The sequence below is a fragment of the Argopecten irradians genome, chromosome 7, assembly GCF_041381155.1.
Source record: "Argopecten irradians isolate NY chromosome 7, Ai_NY, whole genome shotgun sequence".
Classification (NCBI taxonomy): domain Eukaryota; kingdom Metazoa; phylum Mollusca; class Bivalvia; order Pectinida; family Pectinidae; genus Argopecten; species Argopecten irradians.
This window is the reverse complement of record NC_091140.1, coordinates 16,862,820-16,884,872: the sequence shown is the minus strand read 5'-3', so window position 1 is coordinate 16,884,872 and position 22,053 is coordinate 16,862,820. Positions and strand designations below refer to the sequence as shown.

Here is a 22,053-nt window from a genome sequence, read left to right as displayed (position 1 = left end):
CCACCATTTTGAATTTTGATAATTGAAGTTTGTTACCGCTATTTCTTAGAAAGTACTGAAGCGATCTGTCTCAAATTTTATATGGAGGTTCTCATAGGACCTGCATATTGCATTTTGGGACCAATCGGTCAACACGATGGCCAACAGGTAGCCATCTTGGATTTTGATAATTTAATTTTGTTAGTGTTATATATCTCAGAAAGCACTGAAAGGATCTTTCTCAAATTTCATAGGTAGTAAATATGTAGTAAAAGTTTGAAAAGCAGAGAAAGGTCCCTCTTTCTATTGTCAGACAAAGATCATTCTTTGGTGGGCGCCAAGATCCCTCTGGGATCTCTTGTTGATATTTCTGCTTTGTTACTTCGAATTCCTGAAGCTTATTTGATTTAAAATGCCTGAAAATTAGGAGTAAAATATCTGCCTTCAGTTGGTAATGTATTCTCAGAGCCACTAATGCTCGCTGAATAATTTTGTCCCTTGAGTATTAGGTGTAATTTGGTGTTATTTAAAGGTTAGAAGCACATTTTCCTACAACCAATAGTCAGTCAATCCTGTTAGATACAGAGGCTGAAGCTCCTTGGTCTGAGGTTTGTAAGATTTTATCTGATAAGTTACAATTAGTTTTGTACAACTTTATTGAAAACAATAAACACCATGTATTTATGAACTCTTGAGAGAGAAAAGATGCTGTAAGTTATCTTTGTTTAGTGCATTAGGTATTAGAAAGATGGAAAAAAACAAAACACAAGTGATTTAAAGCGAGATATTTGATTTATATTTCAATAATTTTAAAGGAATTTAAAACAAGTTATATCAACTTTCACACCTGAAATTTAGTCTCAGGAATATATTAGCCATATAAGGACTTAATTATAATTAGACTTTTGTGATTTAGAGGTTTTGAGCACTCTAACCATCTGTGTTGTGATTGTGGAATAACTGCCTCATCGCTGGGTGGTTTACGTGTGAAAGGGCGTTATTATGTTTTATAGTTTAAGGCTTTGAGTTATTACTTACCTTAAATTCCCGTCCTTATCAAATGCTATCTGAATCAATTAATGAATACCATGGATTCTTTATTTCATTTATATTTTGCATATCAGTTTGAGTCTTTCTGTGAAATAATTTTGTGGAAGGTCTGGATATGACCCCATTAAGTATTCCTCACAATTTTTTAGCATTTTTTTGGTCTCAAATATCAGGTAATTAAGGTAAATATACTAATGACAGATACAAATGTTAAACCTGTATTTGTTCCAGATGGACACTTATGTAGGATCTGAGGAGGAATATGATGATGCCAGTACCGTCACAGCTGGCCAAATAGACCAGGAAGAGGAGGCCCGTCAGGTTCTGGAAAGGTCATGTACATCGAGGTCGTCGGAAGGGGAGACAACTCCGCGATGGAGCAGCCAGATAGAGTATATTTTAGCCTGTTCAGGTTTTATGACAGGACTTCATGGTGTTCTCAAGTTCCCAGAACTGGCTAGAATTCATGGCGGAGGTAATAATATTGAATTTTTGTTGGTTTATTGAACTGCTATAAATCTTTCTGTAAAGAAAAAAAACCTTACAGAGATAATATCAGAATGATGTGCACAAGCACATATATATAAGCATTAAGCACATAAACCATTTTTACTTCATGGAAGAATGTATGTAACGATAATCGGTTTTTAACCAGAAACACCATTGTATTCATGCTCTTATGACTATATCCTCATATAAATTACCGAAGTATTGAACTTTATGTATAGACACGGAAGTACAAAGAATTCTGGAGTTTGGAATAATTCACAATCCCGACATTTTGGGCTGGGAACGTAAAGGTATATATTATATAGGATCCTCAGTATTACATATATTATCAAACAAATCACATTCATTTCAAACAAATTTTACCATTTCAGGTGTGTTCTTCATGGCCTATCTGATAATGGTCATGGTCTGTGGCTTTCCACTCTGTTACATGGAAATGATTCTGTGGGACAGTACTCCAGGGGTGGTCCAATCACAGCCTGGGCCGTCATACCTTTATTTAGAGGTAAGAAAGAGACAGGGATGGTCCAATCACACTCTGAGTAGTGGTACCGTTTATAATCATGTGTCCCTGCTGTAGGCTGTATACTTTGTGATTTACAGGTGTTGGTATATGTGTGGTCCTGGTGTCCATAGTGGTCAGTGTCTATAACCATGTGTCCCTGCTGTACACTGTATACTTTGTGATTTACAGGTGTTGGTATATGTGTGGTCCTGGTGTCCATGGTGGTCAGTGTCTATAACCATGTGTTCCTGCTGTACACTGTATACTTTGTGATTTACAGGTGTTGGTATATGTGTGGTCCTGGTGTCCATGGTGGTCAGTGTCTATAACCATGTGTTCCTGCTGTAACTGTATACTTTGTGATTTACAGGTGTTGGTGTATGTGTGGTCCTGGTGTCCATGGTGGTCAGTGTCTATAACCATGTGTTCCTGCTGTACACTGTATACTTTGTGATTTACAGGTGTTGATATATGTGTGATGCTGGTGTCCATGGTGGTCAGTGTCTATAACCATGTGACCCTGCTGTATACTGTATACTTTGTGATTTACAGGTGTTGGTGTATGTGTGGTCCTGGTGTCCATGGTGGTCAGTGTCTATAACCATGTGTCCCTGCTGTACACTGTATACTTTGTGATTTACAGGTGTTGGTGTATGTGTGGTCCTGGTGTCCATGGTGGTCAGTGTCTATAACCATGTGTTCCTGTTGTAAACTGTATACTTTGTGATTTACAGGTGTTGGTATATGTGTGGTCCTGGTGTCCATGGTGGTCAGTGTCTATAACCATGTGTCCCTGCTGTAAACTGTATACTTTGTGATTTACAGGTGTTGGTGTATGTGTGGTCCTGGTGTCCATGGTGGTCAGTGTCTATAACCATGTGTCCCTGCTGTAAACTGTATACTTTGTGATTTACAGGTGTTGGTGTATGTGTGGTCCTGGTGTCCATGGTGGTCAGTGTCTATAACCATGTGTCCCTGCTGTAAACTGTATACTTTGTGATTTACAGGTGTTGGTGTATGTGTGGTCCTGGTGTCCATGGTGGTCAGTGTCTATAACCATGTGTCCCTGCTGTACACTGTATACTTTGTGATTTACAGGTGTTGGTGTATGTGTGGTCCTGGTGTCCATGGTGGTCAGTGTCTATAACCATGTGTCCCTGCTGTAAACTGTATACTTTGTGATTTACAGGTGTTGGTGTATGTGTGATCCTGGTGTCCATGGTGGTCAGTGTCTATAACCATGTGTCCTGCTGTAAACTGTATACTTTGTGATTTACAGGTGTTGGTGTATGTGTGGTCCTGGTGTCCATGGTGGTCAGTGTCTATAACCATGTGTCCCTGCTGTACACTGTATACTTTGTGATTTACAGGTGTTGGTGTATGTGTGGTCCTGGTGTCCATGGTGGTCAGTGTCTATAACCATGTGTCCCTGCTGTAAACTGTATACTTTGTGATTTACAGATGTTGGTATATGTGTGGTCCTGGTGTCCTGGATGGCGTCAGTGTGTATAAACCATGTGTGCCTGCCTGGACCACTGTAATATTTGTGATTTACAGATGTTTTGGGTATAAGTGTGGTCCTGGATGTCCATAATGTGGCAGTGTCTATAACCATGTGTGCCTGATGTACACTGTATACTTTGTGATTTACAGGTGTTGGTACATGTGTGGTCCTGGTGTCCATAGTGGTCAGTGTATATAACCATGTGTTCCTGCTGTAAACTGTATACTTTGTGATTTACAGGTGTTGGTATATGTGTGGTCCTGGTGTCCATGGTGGTCAGTGTCTATAACCATGTGTTCCTGCTGTACACTGTATACTTTGTGATTTACAGGTGTTGGTATATGTGTGGTCCTGGTGTCCATGGTGGTCAGTGTCTATAACCATGTGTTCCTGCTGTAAACTGTATACTTTGTGATTTACAGGTGTTGGTGTATGTGTGGTCCTGGTGTCCATGGTGGTCAGTGTCTATAACCATGTGTCCCTGCTGTACACTGTATACTTTGTGATTTACAGGTGTTGGTATATGTGTGGTCCTGGTGTCCATGGTGGTCAGTGTCTATAACCATGTGTCCCTGCTGTACACTGTATACTTTGTGATTTACAGGTGTTGGTAATGTGTGGTCCTGGTGTCCATGGTGGTCAGTGTCTATAACCATGTGTCCCTGCTGTAAACTGTATACTTTGTGATTTACAGGTGTTGGTGTATGTGTGATCCTGGTGTCCATGGTGGTCAGTGTCTATAACCATGTGTTCCTGCTGTAAACTGTATACTTTGTGATTTACAGGTGTTGGTGTATGTGTGGTCCTGGTGTCCATGGTGGTCAGTGTCTATAACCATGTGTCCCTGCTGTACACTGTATACTTTGTGATTTACAGGTGTTGGTGTATGTGTGGTCCTGGTGTCCATGGTGGTCAGTGTCTATAACCATGTGTCCCTGCTGTAAACTGTATACTTTGTGATTTACAGGTGTTGGTGTATGTGTGATCCTGGTGTCCATGGTGGTCAGTGTCTATAACCATGTGTCCCTGCTGTACACTGTATACTTTGTGATTTACAGGTGTTGGTATATGTGTGGTCCTGGTGTCCATGGTGGTCAGTGTCTATAACCATGTGTCCCTGCTGTAAACTGTATACTTTGTGATTTACAGGTGTTGGTGTATGTGTGGTCCTGGTGTCCATGGGTCAGTGTCAGTGTCTATAACCATGTGTGGTCCTGCTGTAACTGTAACTGTATACTTTGTGATTTACAGGTGTTGGTGTATGTGTGGTCCTGGTGTCCATGGTGGTCAGTGTCTATAACCATGTGTCCCTGCTGTAAACTGTATACTTTGTGATTTACAGGTGTTGGTGTATGTGTGGTCCTGGTGTCCATGGTGGTCAGTGTCTATAACCATGTGTCCCTGCTGTACACTGTATACTTTGTGATTTACAGGTGTTGGTGTATGTGTGGTCCTGGTGTCCATGGTGGTCAGTGTCTATAACCATGTGTCCCTGCTGTAAACTTTGTGATTTACAGGTGTTGGTGTATGTGTGGTCCTGGTGTCCATGGTGGTCAGTGTCTATAACCATGTGTTCCTGCTGTACACTGTATACTTTGTGATTTACAGGTGTTGGTAGATGTGTGGTCCTGGTGTCCATGGTGGTCAGTGTCTATAACCATGTGTCCCTGCTGTACACTGTATACTTTGTGATTTACAGGTGTTGGTGTATGTGTGGTCCTGGTGTCCATGGTGGTCAGTGTCTATAACCATGTGTCCCTGCTGTATACTTTGTGATTTACAGGTGTTGGTGTATGTGTGGTCCTGGTGTCCATGGTGGTCAGTGTCTATAACCATGTGTTCCTGCTGTACACTGTATACTTTGTGATTTACAGGTGTTGGTAGTATGTGTGGTCCTGGTGTCCATGGTGGTCAGTGTCTATAACCATGTGTTCCTGCTGTAAACTGTATACTTTGTGATTTACAGGTGTTGGTGTATGTGTGGTCCTGGTGTCCATGGTGGTCAGTGTCTATAACCATGTGTTCCTGCTGTACACTGTATACTTTGTGATTTACAGGTGTTGGTGTATGTGTGGTCCTGGTGTCCATGGTGGTCAGTGTCTATAACCATGTGTTCCTGCTGTACACTGTATACTTTGTGATTTACAGGTGTTGGTGTATGTGTGGTCCTGGTGTCCATGGTGGTCAGTGTCTATAACCATGTGTCCCTGCTGTATACTTTGTGATTTACAGGTGTTGGTGTATGTGTGGTCCTGGTGTCCATGGTGGTCAGTGTCTATAACCATGTGTCCCTGCTGTAAACTGTATACTTTGTGATTTACAGGTGTTGGTGTATGTGTGGTCCTGGTGTCCATGGTGGTCAGTGTCTATAACCATGTGTCCCTGCTGTAAACTGTATACTTTGTGATTTACAGGTGTTGGTGTATGTGTGGTCCTGGTGTCCATGGTGGTCAGTGTCTATAACCATGTGTCCCTGCTGTACACTGTATACTTTGTGATTTACAGGTGTTGGTATATGTGTGGTCCTGGTGTCCATGGTGGTCAGTGTCTATAACCATGTGTCCCTGCTGTATACTTTGTGATTTACAGGTGTTGGTGTATGTGTGGTCCTGGTGTCCATGGTGGTCAGTGTCTATAACCATGTGTTCCTGCTGTACACTGTATACTTTGTGATTTACAGGTGTTGGTGTATGTGTGGTCCTGGTGTCCATGGTGGTCAGTGTCTATAACCATGTGTCCCTGCTGTACACTGTATACTTTATGATTTACAGGTGTTGGTGTATGTGTGGTCCTGGTGTCCATGGCGGTCAGTGTCTATAACTATGTGTCCCTGATGTACACTGTATACTTTATGATTTACAGGTGTTGGTGTATGTGTGGTCCTGGTGTCCATGGTGGTCAGTGTCTATAACCATGTGACCCTGCTGTATACTTTGTGATTTACAGGTGTTGCTGTATGTGTGGTCCTGGTGTCCATGGTGGTCAGTGTCTATAACCATGTGACCCTACTGTATACTTTGTGATTTGCAGGTGTTGGTGTATGTGTGGTCCTAGTGTCCATGGCGGTCAGTGTCTATAACTATGTGTCCCTGCTATACACTGTATACTTTGTGATTTACAGGTGTTGGTGTATGTGTGGTCCTGGTGTCCATGGTGGTCAGTGTCTATAACCATGTGTCCTTACTGTATGCTGTATACTACCTGGTTATCTCAATCAAGTCAATGCCCTGGACATGTGGAACTCCAAAAGGTAAAGCTGACTTATTACAATGATCATATTTATTATTTATTAGCCCACCTGATCCAAAGGACCAATGTGAGCTTATGGGATACCGTAGCGTCTGGCGTCCGTCTGTTCAACGTCTGTCTTCCGTCCGTCCATAAACAATCGACATCTTCTCCATAACTGCTGGTCGGAATTTAACAAGATTTGACTGTTAGCATCCTTATTGGGTACAAACCTAAAATTGTACAAATGATTGGGCTGAACCCCCCTGGGGGCCTGAGGGGCAGGGCAAAAGGGGTCAATTTGGCTATTTCCATATAAATGACTTCTCTGAAATTAAGCATGGGATAGCACTCATATTGGAATGAAAGCATCCTTATAGGGTGGGGATTCAAAATTGTACTAATGATGGGGCTGGACCCCCGGGGCCTGAGGAGCAGGGTCAAAAGTGGTCGATTTTGCTATTTCCGTATAAACACCTTCTTCTCTGAAACTAATTATGGGATAGCACTCATAATGCAATGGTAGCATTTTTATAGGGTGGGGATTAAAAATTGTACAAATGATTGGGCTGATCCCCGGGGGCCTTTGGGGTGGGGCCAAAAGGGGTCAATTTGGCCAGTTTCGTATAAATGACTTCTCTGAAACTAAGCATGGGATAGCCCTCATAATGCAATGGTAGCATTTTTTATAGGGTGGGGATTCAAAATTGTACAAATGATTGGGCTAACCCCAGGGGGCCTGAGGGGCAAGTTCAAAAGGGGTTAGTTTGGCTAGAAACTAAGCATTAGATAGCACTCATTATGCAATGGTAGCATATCCTGATGGGGTGAGGATTCAAAATTGTATAAATGATGGGACTGGGGGCTTGAGAGGTATGGTCTTTGTCATAATCATGAGTGATACAGACCCTCTTGGCCTCCCCCATGGAAAATGTGAGTGGGATCCCACCGGGACTTCAAATCCCACTGGGATTACACAGTGGGATATCCAATAATATCCCACTGGGATTTTTGGAAACCTGGATTCCCACTGAGATTCCCACTTGGATTTCACAAGACCGGGATCCCAGCTTGTCACAGAAGAGTTACTCCCCTTTTTAGCTCATCATTATCAGATGGTGGGCTATTCAAATCGCCTTTCGTCCGTGGTTCCTGGTCCGTCCTTCCATCTGATAACAATTTTTGTTATCGCTATTCCTCAGAAAGTGCTGAAGGAATCTGTCTCAAATTTCATGTGTAGGTTACCCTAGGGCCCTAGTTTTGCATATGGCATTTTGGGACCAATCGATGAACAAGATGGCCACCAGTCAGCCATCTTGGATTTTGATATTCAAAATTTGTTATCGCTATTTCTCAGAAAGTACGGAAGGAATCATTCTCAAATTTCATATGTAGGTTTCCCTAGGGCCCTAGTTTTGCATATGGCATTTTGGGACCAATTGATGAACAAGATGGCCACCAGTCAGCCAACTTGGATTTGGATATTTAAAGTTTGTTATCACTATTTCTCAAAAGGTACTGAAGGGATCATTCTTAAATTTCATATGTAGGTTCTCTTAGGGTCCTAGTTGTGCATATTGCATTTTGGGACCAATCAGTGAACAAAATGGCTTCCAGGCAGCCATCTTGGATTTTGATAGTTAAAGTTTGTTATCACTGTTTCTCAGAAAATTTTGAAGGGATCATTTTCAAATTTCATATGTAGGTTCCTCTAGGGCCCTAGTTGTGCATATTGCATTTTGGGACCAATCAATGGACAAGATGGCCACCAGCTCAGCCATCTTGGATTTTGATATTCAAAATTTGTTATCGCTATTTCTCAGAAAGTACGGAAGGAATCATTCTCAAATTTCAAATGTAGGTACCCTTAGGGCCCTAGTTGTGCATATTAAATTTTGGGATCAATCGGTGAACAAGATGGCCTCCAGGCAGCCATCTTGGATTTTGATATTCAAAATTTGTTATCGCTATTTCTCAGAAAGTACGGAAGGAATCATTCTCAAATTTCATATGTAGGTTCTTCTAGGGTCCTAGTAGTGTAGATTCCATTTTAGGACTGATCGGTGAACAAGATGGCCGCAAGTCAGCCATCTTGGAATTTGATTATTGAAGTTTGTTTGTGTTATATATCTCAGAAAGTACTGAAAGGATCTTTCTAAAATTAAAAACATTTTAATATTCAAATTTTGAAAACAAATGTATCGGAATATCTCTGACTAAACGGATTAAATTACATTGCAGGGGAAAACACTCTAATCGCTCTCCACTAGGATTTTGCTTTTGATATCACAAGTCAGAAAGCGCCGGTAATTTTGGATAAAAATATTGCGTTTGACTATATAGACATTTTTTATATGCTTTTGCATGGTACATATGTGATTATGGATTATCAGAGGACTGATATGTGACTATGACTTTAGGAAAAAAGGTATACTATTGTGAAAAAAATAACTTTGATCAAGGCGGCGGTAAAATTTCCAACATAGCGACTGTCGTCCGTTTCTGTTTTATACTAAATATACCGATTTTTAATGAATTTTCAAATCTTGTATTTTCTGGAAAAAAACCACATGCCAGTGTTATATATTCACCAATCTATCCACCAAGTACATAAAATGTATGACAACATCCATTTTCATTGAGTTGGCCCCCTGTGTCTGTAGGAGGTTTCTGTGACAACAAAACTGCTAAGAATATCAGCAAGTCATCAATGATAATAATTTTAATATTGCCTCTTTTCACCTTCTTTGTAGCAGATACAATAGTGCAAAGCTATGTTCACAGGCGTTCGGTCCTTCACCATTAGCTATTGATACGTCTGCTACTAGACCAGTATATCATCAGTAGCATCGGCATCTATCTATTTGGGGATACAACAGTTGTATTGACAGAGAACATATTCATTGCTGAAATTGCCTTGAGGATGTATATATAATAATTCTGCTTTCTCTCAGTGGAGATTTTAACAATGATAAAAGTATATAATGATTGACAATTATCGGTCATTATAACGTTAATAATCCATCTTTTGATAATTGATTTTGCTATCACCTCACTCCCACTGAAGGATTGTGCACTTATTGCTTCGGAAGAAAACAAAATCTTGTAACCAGCACTAAGAGCAGACGGCAGGGGAGAGTAGTATTAGATTGTGAGGATCAATGATGTTGTCTAGGGCTCCAGTAGAATTGTCTGTTTAAAATGGCTCATTGATTGAAGACCACACTCAGGATTCCTATGAACAGATTGATTGTGTTGCTTTGGTAGTTTAGGCTCATTCTGTATGTACAAATGACATTTTAAGGTAATTTAATGCTGAAATTTTGAACAAAACAATACATTGTATTTTTGTCTGAATTCTCGTAAATTTTCTGTATCAACATTTTCAGAATGTGACACCTTCAAAGTAGGTACTTGATGTATTGATCCACAATTCTTGTTTTTGCTTTTAATGGCTGGGTGTGTGGGTGGAGGTGGTGGATTAAAGTTGCAGGAAGAGTCTTATATAGGCCTCTACAGTACCTATGGGATAACATTTTGCAGAAACTTTTAATTTCTTGCTTTCATGTAAAATTTAAGGAAATCAATGCATTAGAGAGACCTTACCTTTAAACACTTAACATAAAACAGGTTTTTTTTTTGAAGTGTTTAGAATTGCACTAATTTTGTTTGATGCCATCACCATTGAAGGATTAGCACATGGTGGTTACCGTGTCCATTGTGTCCTTTCCTGGGGGGAATGAGGTGTACTTCGTCTTGTTTTGATTTCATAATTATCATAGTTTATTCAAATCATGAAACAATTAACCTCTATTAGTGACAGTAAAAATTGTCTAAATCTATTTAATAGCAAAAGTTGACATACTGCAACTAAATTTCCAACGGTACAAATAAACACGCCAGGACCCTGGAGTTTCACAAACATACTTTAAATAATCCCTTACTTAGGAATTAACTTAAATTCCTCCATAGAAAAGCATTGCACAAGTTAAGGAAAAAATCTGAAGTAGCCTTCCTTATAATCTATGATGTTTTGCAAATTTCAAGTTACGGAACTCCTTAAGTTTAAGGAATGATCCTGATACTGGGGCCTGGCATTGTGATGATCTAGTCCTAACACTCAAGATTATATTGTACATATACATGTATTGAAATTCTTTGTATTGAATCATTCATTTGTTTGTATTGAATTCCACATTTCTTTGTTTTGAATTTCTTATTTTTTTGTATTGAATTCTAACAGATGGATGCTGGCCATTCCTGGAGGTGAACAAATCTAGTCTGACTGATGTAAACCAATACATTGACACGGTATATCTTACACATAATGTATCCAGTCTGCCAAGGTTTCCTCTGGATACCATTACTAATAAGCAGCATTCCTTTTTCTAGTAAGTTACTTTTACACTGTCATATTCTTAACTTTGTTTTTGTGACTTCTAGGTACTACGATTTCTTTTTAAAACAAGTTTACAGTGATATCATTAGCTATATTATAATTGAACAGATTTAGTACAATGTACTTTTCATTACTATTGAGGTAGATATTTATTTGTAAAAATTTGATCGCAAAATTTGTGAAATAAAATCGCATGTCAAAAAAGGTTGTTTAAGTATAAATTTAGTAAACTGCTGGTAATTGAATTTATCAGTAAGGAAAAAGACATACTTTGTAAAACATGTTATAGCGAAACTCTGGGTCAAATATAAATCACTTTATTATAAACATAGTTCATCATACACATACTACAGACATCTTATCAGAACTTAGACACTGGAATAAAAGTTACTTTGTTATAATCATAAATTCGTTGTCAGCATATTCATTATAAATGTGTTTTGATGTAGTCATTTGTAATATTCCTGAATTGGTTGAACTCCAGAACTTCTTCAAACGCAGCTAAAACATCCACTTTACAGAATTATCTGCCATTTGTGACCTTTATCTATGATGAAATCATCAATTTATGAGCAAATACTGTGTTGTTTTCTCTGGAAGACATTGTATTACGCTCCCAATTTTATTACATGTTTTATCTGAGAGAAAATCAATGAAAACAAAAGTTAATTGATATATACTATTTCCGATTCAGTGCTGATGTCCTGAACATATCCAGTGGCCTGGAGGTGATTGGTCAGTTACAATGGCCACTCGTGTTGTGTCTTGTTGGAGTCTGGACCGTTATCTACCTCGTGACAATTGCTGGACCAAGGTCATTTGGCAAGGTGAGCATCCATTCGAGGAAAAAAGTAGAAATAGCTTGTAGGAAAAGAATAGCCAATTAATGGCACCACTTATAGATGAATCGACACAATTGTTCTAACGTAGAATCGATGTTTACTCCTGATATGTCACATCAGTTGATTTACCTATACATGTAGATGAAACGACACAATTGTTCTAACGTAGAATCGATGTTTACTCTTGATATGTCACATCAGTTAATTTACCTATAGATGTAACGACACAATTGTTCTAACGTAGAATCAATGTTTACTCCTGATATGTCACATCAGTTGATTTACCTATAGATGAAACGACACAATTGTTCTAACGTAGAATTGATGTTTACTCCTGATATGTCACATCAGTTGATTTACCTATAGATGAAACGACACAATTGTTCTAACGTAGAATTGATGTTTACTCCTGATATGTCACATCAGTTGATTTTTTTACCTAATAGATGAAACGACACAATTGTTCTAACGTAGAATTGATGTTTACTCCTGATATGTCACATCAGTTGATTTACCTATAGATGAAACGACACAATTGTTCTAACGTAGAATCGATGTTTACTCCTGATATGTCACATCAGTTGATTTACCTATAGATGAAACGACACAATTGTTCTAACGTAGAATTCGATGTTTACTCCTGATATGTCACATCAGTTGATTTACCTAATTTACCTAGATGAAACGACACAATTGTTCTAACGTAGAATTGATGTTTACTCCTGATATGTCACATCAGTTGATTTACCTATAAGCTGGGTTTAAAGGCAACAGAAAATTGTCTACCTTTTATATTACAGTGAAACCTACCTTAGTGAACACCTCTATATAAAAACCACCTGCTTATAAAGACCATTTTATTAAGGCTCTAAATGATCAGATTACTGGGGTTCGGCTTATAGTTAGGTTTGAATATACTTGTAATATACAGCCAAATCTATATATCTATATTGTATTAAGACTATACTGAAACACAAGCAAAAATGGTGTTTATAGCCAAGCGGTCTTTAAACACAGGTTAAATTGTGTTGAAATTGACCATTTTGAACCCAAAAAATTGGTTTTATTAAGTAGGTGGTCTTTATACAGAGGTGGTCGCTAAGGCAGGTTTAAGTATATATGTCTATGTTTTATATTCTAGGTGGTGTGTGTGACTTTTGGTATATCTGTATGTCTATCCTTGTCCCTGTTGGTACGCTGTTGTCTAGAAGATGGGGCCATCGTTGGAATCAAGTTCTTCCTCAGCCTACAATGGAGTACGCTAGGTAATCCCCAGGTCAGCCTATGATAGGGCAGTTCGGGAGTTATCTCCCTTCAATCTTACAACTTGGTTGATACTTATACATTTATATTTTTAACCAATATTGATCTTTAATAATTACATCAATATTTATAGAAAGGAAATTGAAGTACATAAGTTATGCATTAAATTTTTCAATTATTCCAGTTGATATTTATCTAAATTCTAAATATACAGTTTCATACTATTGAGCATTTAGGATTCATAAGATCATGTGCTTTGTTTCCATTGATAGATATATCATCTTTTGTGCTAATAAACATCTGTAGAAAAAATATCAATTGGAAAAAAACTATATCCAGTAATAGCATTTCCTTTTGTAGGAAAAAATATTGTTGGAATTGTCTAACCTTGAATAATGTGATTCTAACAGTTGATGCTATTTTTTTTAACAGCTGTGGCGAGATGTTGCCCAGTTGATGTTTATGTCCATGGGACTCGGGACAGGCTGTTTGACCACGCTGGCCAGCTACACTCACTTCCACAGTCACTGTTTTAGGTATGTATCCATGGAGACGACATGAGGTCCAGATTAATGACCTTGACTTACTTGTTAAAATGTAGGGATCAAATGTGTGAAAACCAATAAAGATTTCATCTAAATAACCAAAAAATCTGAGGGAAATAATTCTGAGTTAAAATAACCAAAAAAAACTGAGGAAAATAATTCTGTGTTAAAATACTCTCACTTAGATGAAGGTCTTCCTTTTTCTAGAATCTTACATTTATAATGCATAAATTCTTTACTTAGATTAAAAAAAATTGAATAAAAAGTGGAAGCTATGAATTTTTCAGTGAAACATTTTTATTGAATGAATCAGATAAAATTTACTGAAAATTATATAATTATATCTGTACAGGAATTCCCTGGTCACCGTGCTGGCCCACCTATTCAGAGTCATCCTAACAGGGTTCACCATGTTCTCCATGCTGGGGGTGTACGGTCATAGCAAACAGGTGGAAATCTCAAAACTCAATTTCACATGTAAGTAAAGTCATTTCTGAAAACTTATAAGATTCATAAATGATATTGATGTGTTCTTGACTATATCTTTGCTTCTTTGGACCATATAATATTGTATAATATAGTATAGTAGTAATAGTAATTAATAAAGTATTTGAAACTGATGATTTTCAAAATTTGCATTCACAGCCTGGGAGCTTGTCTTCAGTATCTTCCCGTCTGTGCTGAACAAGATGGAAGTGTCCAAAGTGTGGCTGGTGGTGCTCTTCCTCCTTCTGGTCCTAGTTGGTCTCCACACACAGTGTGTGTACGTTGAGAACGTGTTGTCAGGGATACTCCTCGTCCTCAGGAACAAGAGGCTGTTCAGATGGAAATATATAGTACAGTTAGTGACATGTCTGGTCCTCATGGCTATAGGGTTGCTGTTTACCTCACAGGTAGGAAGAAGATACTAGCTTTCACACATGCATACTTTTCATTACATACTACACTTGTTTTCCAGTAAAGTTTCTTTGTAAGTTAAATGTCTGTATTTGCAACTACAGTTGTGTTTCATAGCACATATTAATGTTCATACAACAGTGAGAGAAGTATCATGACAAATTAAAAGGAAGCTATCTCATCTAACAAAAGTTAGGGAGGAAGGGAGATAATCCATTTATCTCATCTAACAAAAGCTGGGGAGGAAGGGAGATAGTCCATTTATCTCATCTGACAAAAGCTGGGGAAGAAAGGAAATAATCCTGTAGGTATTTGGAAGTTAGCAAAAGTTTTATGAGATCAAAATATCAGTTAGATTGAACAAACATTATGTTTGTACAGTTATGAAATTTGTGTGAGGTGTTAAGATTTTAAAAAGCATCAGATTATAATGCAGTTGAATGAATTATCTGAACTTCATAAACAGATAGTAGTTAATTATGATCATCTTTAGAAAAAATTATTCTTAGGCTGCCTTGACTATCTGACTCATCTAGTGACCACCAGTGTGTGTAGACTTGTCCTATTTTTGGTGACATTTAATGATTTTTTTTTTCATTTTAGAATATTTTATTGTCTGACGTTAAAGACAATCGGAATTGGGTAATATGCAACATGTCTTTACATGCCCTCTCCTCATGGACTGAATGTATCGTCCTAACTTGGCTGTATATTTTCAGGCTGGTCTGTATCTAACCCATCTAGTGACCACCAGTGTGTGTCAACTTGTCCTGTTCCTGGTAACTCTGACTGAATGTATCGTCCTGACCTGGTTGTATGGCACACAGCGACTCTCCAACAATGTGGCGGACATGACAGGAAGTGTGGACAGTCCATGGTGGAAGATTACATGGCAGTTCTTTACACCATTGGCCATAATGGTGAGGTCACCACATCTGTCCTATATACTAGTGTGTTAAACATCAATACTGGACCATCAAAGTCAAAGGTCAACTTTTCCAAATTCCTTCTTTTTAACCTTGACCATCAAGATCAGAGGTCAAGTATTCCAGAGTCCCTTCTTTTTGATCACTATGAATGGAGGCTGAAACATTGTTTTATGAGAAGCTACCACTCATATTCAAATTAAATAATGTCACTAAACGGTCACAAAGTCACAAAATTGTTTAACATATGAATATTTTCCCTTATAACCAAAGCTGTAGATACCATTTTTGGGTCAGACTAGAATGCTGAGGCGAGACACTTCAAAGTTTGTTCAATTAAATAACCTTGACCTTCGCTCATTGTCACAAATATCAAATATATTTTATATGTAAACCTGAGAGAAGTAGGTGAGGATACAGACCCAATGGATCTCTTGTTTTAATTCCAGACCCTGTTGGTTCTGACGATAGTGATTGACAATCGCCTCACCTATAAAACCTACCTGTATCCTGATTGGACAACACCTGTAGAATGGATCTTTACCATCATTCTCGTCTTACCTGTTCCTCTGGAAATGATTACGGTTCTCATGAAGGGATCAGACCCCTTTTTAGAAGTAAGTGTTACAGATGCTAGTTTGACCTTGATCACTGCTCTGCTCTTACTGTGTAGGGAGGCAATTTGTAACATTATGATGCCTCTTAAACTTCCAAACAAAACCACACGATGATAATAATAGAAAATGAGAGCAGCTAAAGCAATATTTTGGAATAGTTGATTTCATTATTAACCTGACGTTAGATATTATGGATAGAGATGTATTATAAGCATAGCTACATCTACTCTAAAATACTGTCACAGATGGAAATTAATCCTTTCTACATAATATCTGGGATATGGCTCTCTACAGGTGTTTCATATGTATATGTACCTACATGTAAGAAGATTAAGATGTTTTTACATGGCAAGTTACAAAGACATCCAGTGAATCAATATCTCTTATACAGATTTTACCTCTGGTTAAACACAACTTTTACTTAATCTGTATGCTCTTTTGCTTTGACTTTCAGAATTCCCATCATATTTACTTGTAAATTCTTTCTGATATATTAGAATAATATGTGAAAATTGATTCCAGTATAGGAAGGTAAAAACAGGATCATGTAACATATATATATCATTGGCCCTGAAATGTATGTTTTGGAATTTATTGTATGTTAAGGTAGTGTAAAGGTGAGTATTTGATAGCTATAATTTATAGCAAGGCTAAATACTAACATTGCCTTCTTACTTTCCGATCTCATAAATTTATTCATGATAAATCAAAATTTATCTTGCTAGAGAATCAAAAGAGTGAAAGCCACTCCGATTGGCTGGGGTCCAGGACCTTTGGCCAATGAGGAACCAGACAAGGATCTCCCTGAATATGTTATCTGTACCCCGGATATCTATAAACCTGAGCATGGACTAGCCTTGTTAACCGCAAACCTGTACATACCCAACCTCAGTAACCTGGTCACCGATGTGGTAAGTAACCATGGTAACCATTAACCTGTATATACCCAACCTCAGTAACCTTGTCACCGATGTGGTAGGTAACCATGGTAACCACTAACCTGTATATACCCAATCTCAGTAACCTGGTCACCGATGTCGTAAGTAACCATGGTAACCATTAACCTATATATACCTAACCTCAGTAACCTGGTCACCGATGTGGTAGGTAACCATGGTAACCATTAACCTGTATATACCCAACCTCAGTAACCTGGTCACTGATGTGGTAAGTAACCATGGTAACCACTAACCTGTATATACCGAACCTAAGTAACCTGGTCACTGATGTGGTAAGTAACCATGGTAACCACTAACCTGTATATAATGAACCTAAGTAACCTGGTCACTGATGTGGTAAGTAACCATGGCAACCACTAACCTGTATATAATGAACCTAATTAACTTGGTCACTGATGTGGTAAGTAACCATGGTAACCACTAACCTGTATATACCGAACCTAAGTAACCTGATCACTGATGTGGTAAGTAACCATGGTAACCACTAACCTGTATATACCGAACCTCGGTAACCTGGTCACAAATGTGGTAAGTAACCATGGTAACCACAAACCTATACAGAACCTCAGTAACCTGGTCACTGATTTGGTAAGTAGCCATATAGTAACTGCTAATTTGTGCATAGCAAACTTCAGTAATCAAAATGGACCGTATAACCACATAAAAATTCCCCAGATTTATTCTATTAGTTCTTCTGGTTATAGAAAGTAAATGATAACTTATTATAGCTGTGGTCTGTTATCAGGGAACTGCATGTTTACAGATCAGACCTTAATTACCCAATCACAGCTGTAGTGATATATTAGCAATGTACCTGTATGTTTGATAACGTCTTACCTGTAATGTGAGAGTAGTGTTTAGTAGTTAAGACATATTATAGAGGCAGTCTTAGGACCAGGCTTATATAGGCCTAGCCTGTTGCTCAATCCTGTTGATTATTAATTTCCCCCAACAGAGTGGGGAACTTATTGTGTTTGCTTCGTTTCTTGTTATTATTCTTCTTGTTCTTATTTTTCTGCCGCGACTTTGTCTGACCATTTTCTTGAAAAATATAAATCAGACCGCCATGAAATTTTGTGAGGTCATTTCTGGTGACCTGCAGATGAGTCGAACGGTTTCATTTTTCCAACCAGCATCCAAGATGGCCGCTACAGCCTTCATTGTTCAAAATTGAACGGCTTATAGATATTTAACTACTGGTCCGAGTTGCCTGGAATCGGTTTCAATATGTAGTTTAAATCAGATTCTAAATTTTTGAAATGAAAAATACCGTAATTATGAGTAAAAAAACAAATTTTGTGACTGTTTCAAATTTTCTTCCTTTATCAGGGATCCGTTATATAAGGTCCAAGTTTATTTTTGTTGTATTTTTAAGTTGTAGATCATACTGTTACTAGTGACATAAAACTGTTTTGTGGTCATGTTTTTGGCAACCTTTGCAGACCAGGAATCAAGATGGCTGCCACGGTATGCTATTGGTCAAAATACAAGGTTGAGAACACAAATCTACTACAATTATAGACATTACTGTGCCTAATATATTAACTTTAAATGATGTGACTTTTCAAAAAGCATTTTTCTTGAGCGAAATTTATTAATCGGTAAACAGTGTCACTTCATCATTCAGGAGAGGTCACTCTTGTCAAATTAGGCTCTGTAGAGATCGGGGAACTTTATGTGATGGCACCCGGCACAATTAGATCTTGATATTAGTAAAATTTGTTGAAATGAAAATAAAGGCAATCTTATTCTAGATATATATAACCAGTGTTGTTTCCAGTAACAAAACAAAGGGGGAGTACTCTGCTGTGTCTGTCTCACGTACACTCAAGTTAGTTGAGTGTTAGGTCTATGTTCAGACGCTACATGATTTTAATGTCTTTATTGGCATACTCGCTGGATAAGGGTAGAGGCAAGATTTGTTTACATAATAGTCAGTTTAACTTTAGAATGATTTCTATATTTATATATAAATAATGTATAATATGTTGACACATGTGACTTCAATAGTATCTAATTATATGGTCAGCGACATATCAATACAGATCAGTTTTTTTTGTCAGAATTGTGTTTAGGTATAGACTTAAGGCTTGATAATGAAAATATATAAAGTCATATTACTTTCTTATTATTACAAAATCTGAAACAATAAAAAAAAGTGCGGTTCAATTAATACTATTTGTAACCTGTTAATAAAACACTTAATCTAACTCTGATATATAAAGACTTCCGAATCAGCCAGTCTTAAGTGGAATTCAACATCTTAAACTGAGGATAAAAAGTTATCTTGTACAAGCTTCTTAATAAAGTCTTCAACCCTGAACAGAAAAGCCATCCATTTCAGTAACAGGAGATGAGAAAATGTAGTAACCAGACTAGGGTTTGAGTCTGGGACCATCAAACACTAGCCAGATGCTGTCCCAATTGAGCTACCTAGTCAAATATGATTGACCCAGTCCAATTTTCACTCATTCCTCCCTCCTTTTTCCAATTCTTAATCTTCGATGACACAACAACTCACAAGTTCTCATATCCATCTGTTACGTATACTCGCAATTCCTGGAACAGAGGTTGTCAAACTTGCCAGTTTTGTAACAGCTAGGAGAGGAGAAATTATAGAGACTAGATACAGATTTGAACTTTGGACCATCAAACACTAGCCTGATGCTTTACTGACTGAGCCAACTAGTTACCGATGATCGACAGTTCAGTTCCGCTACATTTCATTTCTGTATAGATGTGTCTGAATCTAAGCTCTACTCTAAGAGTTGTCAGGTGTCAAGAAGTATTTTGCTTATTTAGACCTTATTCAGACTATAATAAGAAATTTAGGACTCAATCTTGAGATTCTACTGGTCAGAAGTTGCCACTCTACTGGTCAGAGATTGGCAATCAACTGGTCAGAAGTTGGTACACTACTGGTCGGAAGCTGGCTCACTACTGTTGGGAAGGTTGTCACTGTACTGGTCAGAGGTTGTCACTCTACTGGTCAGAGGCTGCCACTCTACTGGTTAGAGGCTGTCAGTCTACTGGTCAGATGCTGTCACTTTACTGGTCAGAGGCTGTCAATCTGCTGGTTGGAGGTTGTCACTACTGGTCAAAGGTTGGCACTACGAGTCGGAGGTTGTCGATCTACTAGTCATAGAGGTTGTCACAGTACTGGTCAGAGGTTGTCACAGTACTGGTCAGAGGTTGTCACTCTACTGGTCAGAGGCTGTGATCATAACTTGTCAGAGGTTGTCACTGTACTGGTCAGAGGTTGTCACTCTACTGGTCAGAGGCTGTGATCGTAACTTGTCAGAGGTTGTCACTTTACTGGTTAGAGGTAGAGGTTGACATTTTACGGGTCGAAGGTTTTTCTCTCTACTGGTCTGAGCTTGGTGCACTACTGGTCTGAGGTTGACACTACTGGTCAGAGGTTGACAGTACTGGTCAGATGTTGAAACTACTGGTCAGAGGTTGACAGTACTGGTCAGATGTTGAAACTACTGGTCAGAGGTTGACACTACTGGTCAGAGGTTGACACTACTGTTCAGAGGTTGACACTGCTGGTCAGAGGTTGACACTACTGGTCAGAGGTTGACATTACAAGTCAGAGTTTGGCACTCTATTTCTAGCTTTCTACTAAAGGTATATCAAAGCTCTGCACACTTTCTCCTCATGCGCTCTATAAATAGTGCCCATTACAAGTGTTAACGAGAATAAAAATTTTAAATCTGACAGATTGGTCAGAGGTTGACAGTACTGGTCAGATGTTGAAACTACTGGTCAGAGGTTGACACTACTGGTCAGAGGTTGACACTACTGTTCAGAGGTTGACACTGCTGGTCAGAGGTTGACACTACTGGTCAGAGGTTGACATTACAAGTCAGAGTTTGGCACTCTATTTCTAGCTTTCTACTAAAGGTATATCAAAGCTCTGCACACTTTCTCCTCATGCGCTCTATAAATAGTGCCCATTACAAGTGTTAACGAGAATAAAAATTTTAAATCTGACAGATCTTGCTTTACTGCTGGATATTGATGTTACATAATCATCTTTAGCATCTACTCAGATAAATTGTGACTGCAGACTGAACAGACCTAATCGATTAAGACCGGGTGCAGGATACCCAGTATTGGAGCAGTGTTACCATATCTACCCTTCGGGATATCTTTCTAAATAAATGATACCCAGTGATAAGGTCTTTGTTTGTTAAACATATCGTTAAGCAGTGAAGCAGGTGCTTGGAATCGTACTTATTGATTGAGTCTAATGGATCACTGTACCAGGTATAGTTTATACTGTTGATTTAGTACTGTTCATTTATAGTCTAAATCTAGGACCCCAGGGAGTCAAGTTTGTTGGAACTATGGAATGAACAGGATGGTAGATATTGTATACTTGCCAGCTGTCAGTCAAACCATCTTGGTACCGCAAAATTGTGACTGCATTTTGCATTGTGTTTGCAACGACATTTGCTATGACATTGAATACTGCCTGGCAATAGGTAAATTGTCAGACATTCAGGTGTTTACTTTCTGTCACTAGTACTCGACCACTGTGTTGCAAGCTTGAACCCATGTAGGTTATGGTTGCCAGGTGCTGACTGTTGGTCGATGGTTTTCCTCTGGGTAATACTGCTTTCTCCTGTCCTTGTAAACCTGACACATACTTAGAAAGTCAGGACATTTGGTTTGTTTAGTTATACGTCCTATTACAAAACCAGGGTCATTGAAGACGTGCCAGGCATGATGGTGGGGGGAAACCAGAGCCTGGAGAAAACCCAGTACTGGCAACTGTCCCACATGGGATTTGAACTCCCGACCCAAAGGTGGAGGGCAATTTC

At 38.5% G+C, this 22,053-nt stretch overlaps 1 protein-coding gene across 1 annotated transcript in view; it reads left to right on the top strand.

Moving 5' to 3' along the window:
• The window catches only part of LOC138327704 (uncharacterized), a 108,578-nt gene that overhangs the window by 26,143 nt on the left and 60,382 nt on the right, over positions 1-22,053 (top strand). Inside the window, 13 exon segments of the mRNA XM_069274014.1 lie at positions 1,261-1,504; positions 1,911-1,984; positions 1,987-2,044; positions 6,670-6,798; positions 11,020-11,167; positions 11,870-12,002; positions 13,159-13,293; positions 13,713-13,816; positions 14,178-14,302; positions 14,471-14,718; positions 15,442-15,642; positions 16,098-16,265; positions 16,991-17,176. Coding sequence (XP_069130115.1) covers positions 1,261-1,504; positions 1,911-1,984; positions 1,987-2,044; positions 6,670-6,798; positions 11,020-11,167; positions 11,870-12,002; positions 13,159-13,293; positions 13,713-13,816; positions 14,178-14,302; positions 14,471-14,718; positions 15,442-15,642; positions 16,098-16,265; positions 16,991-17,176 — 1,953 coding nt within the window.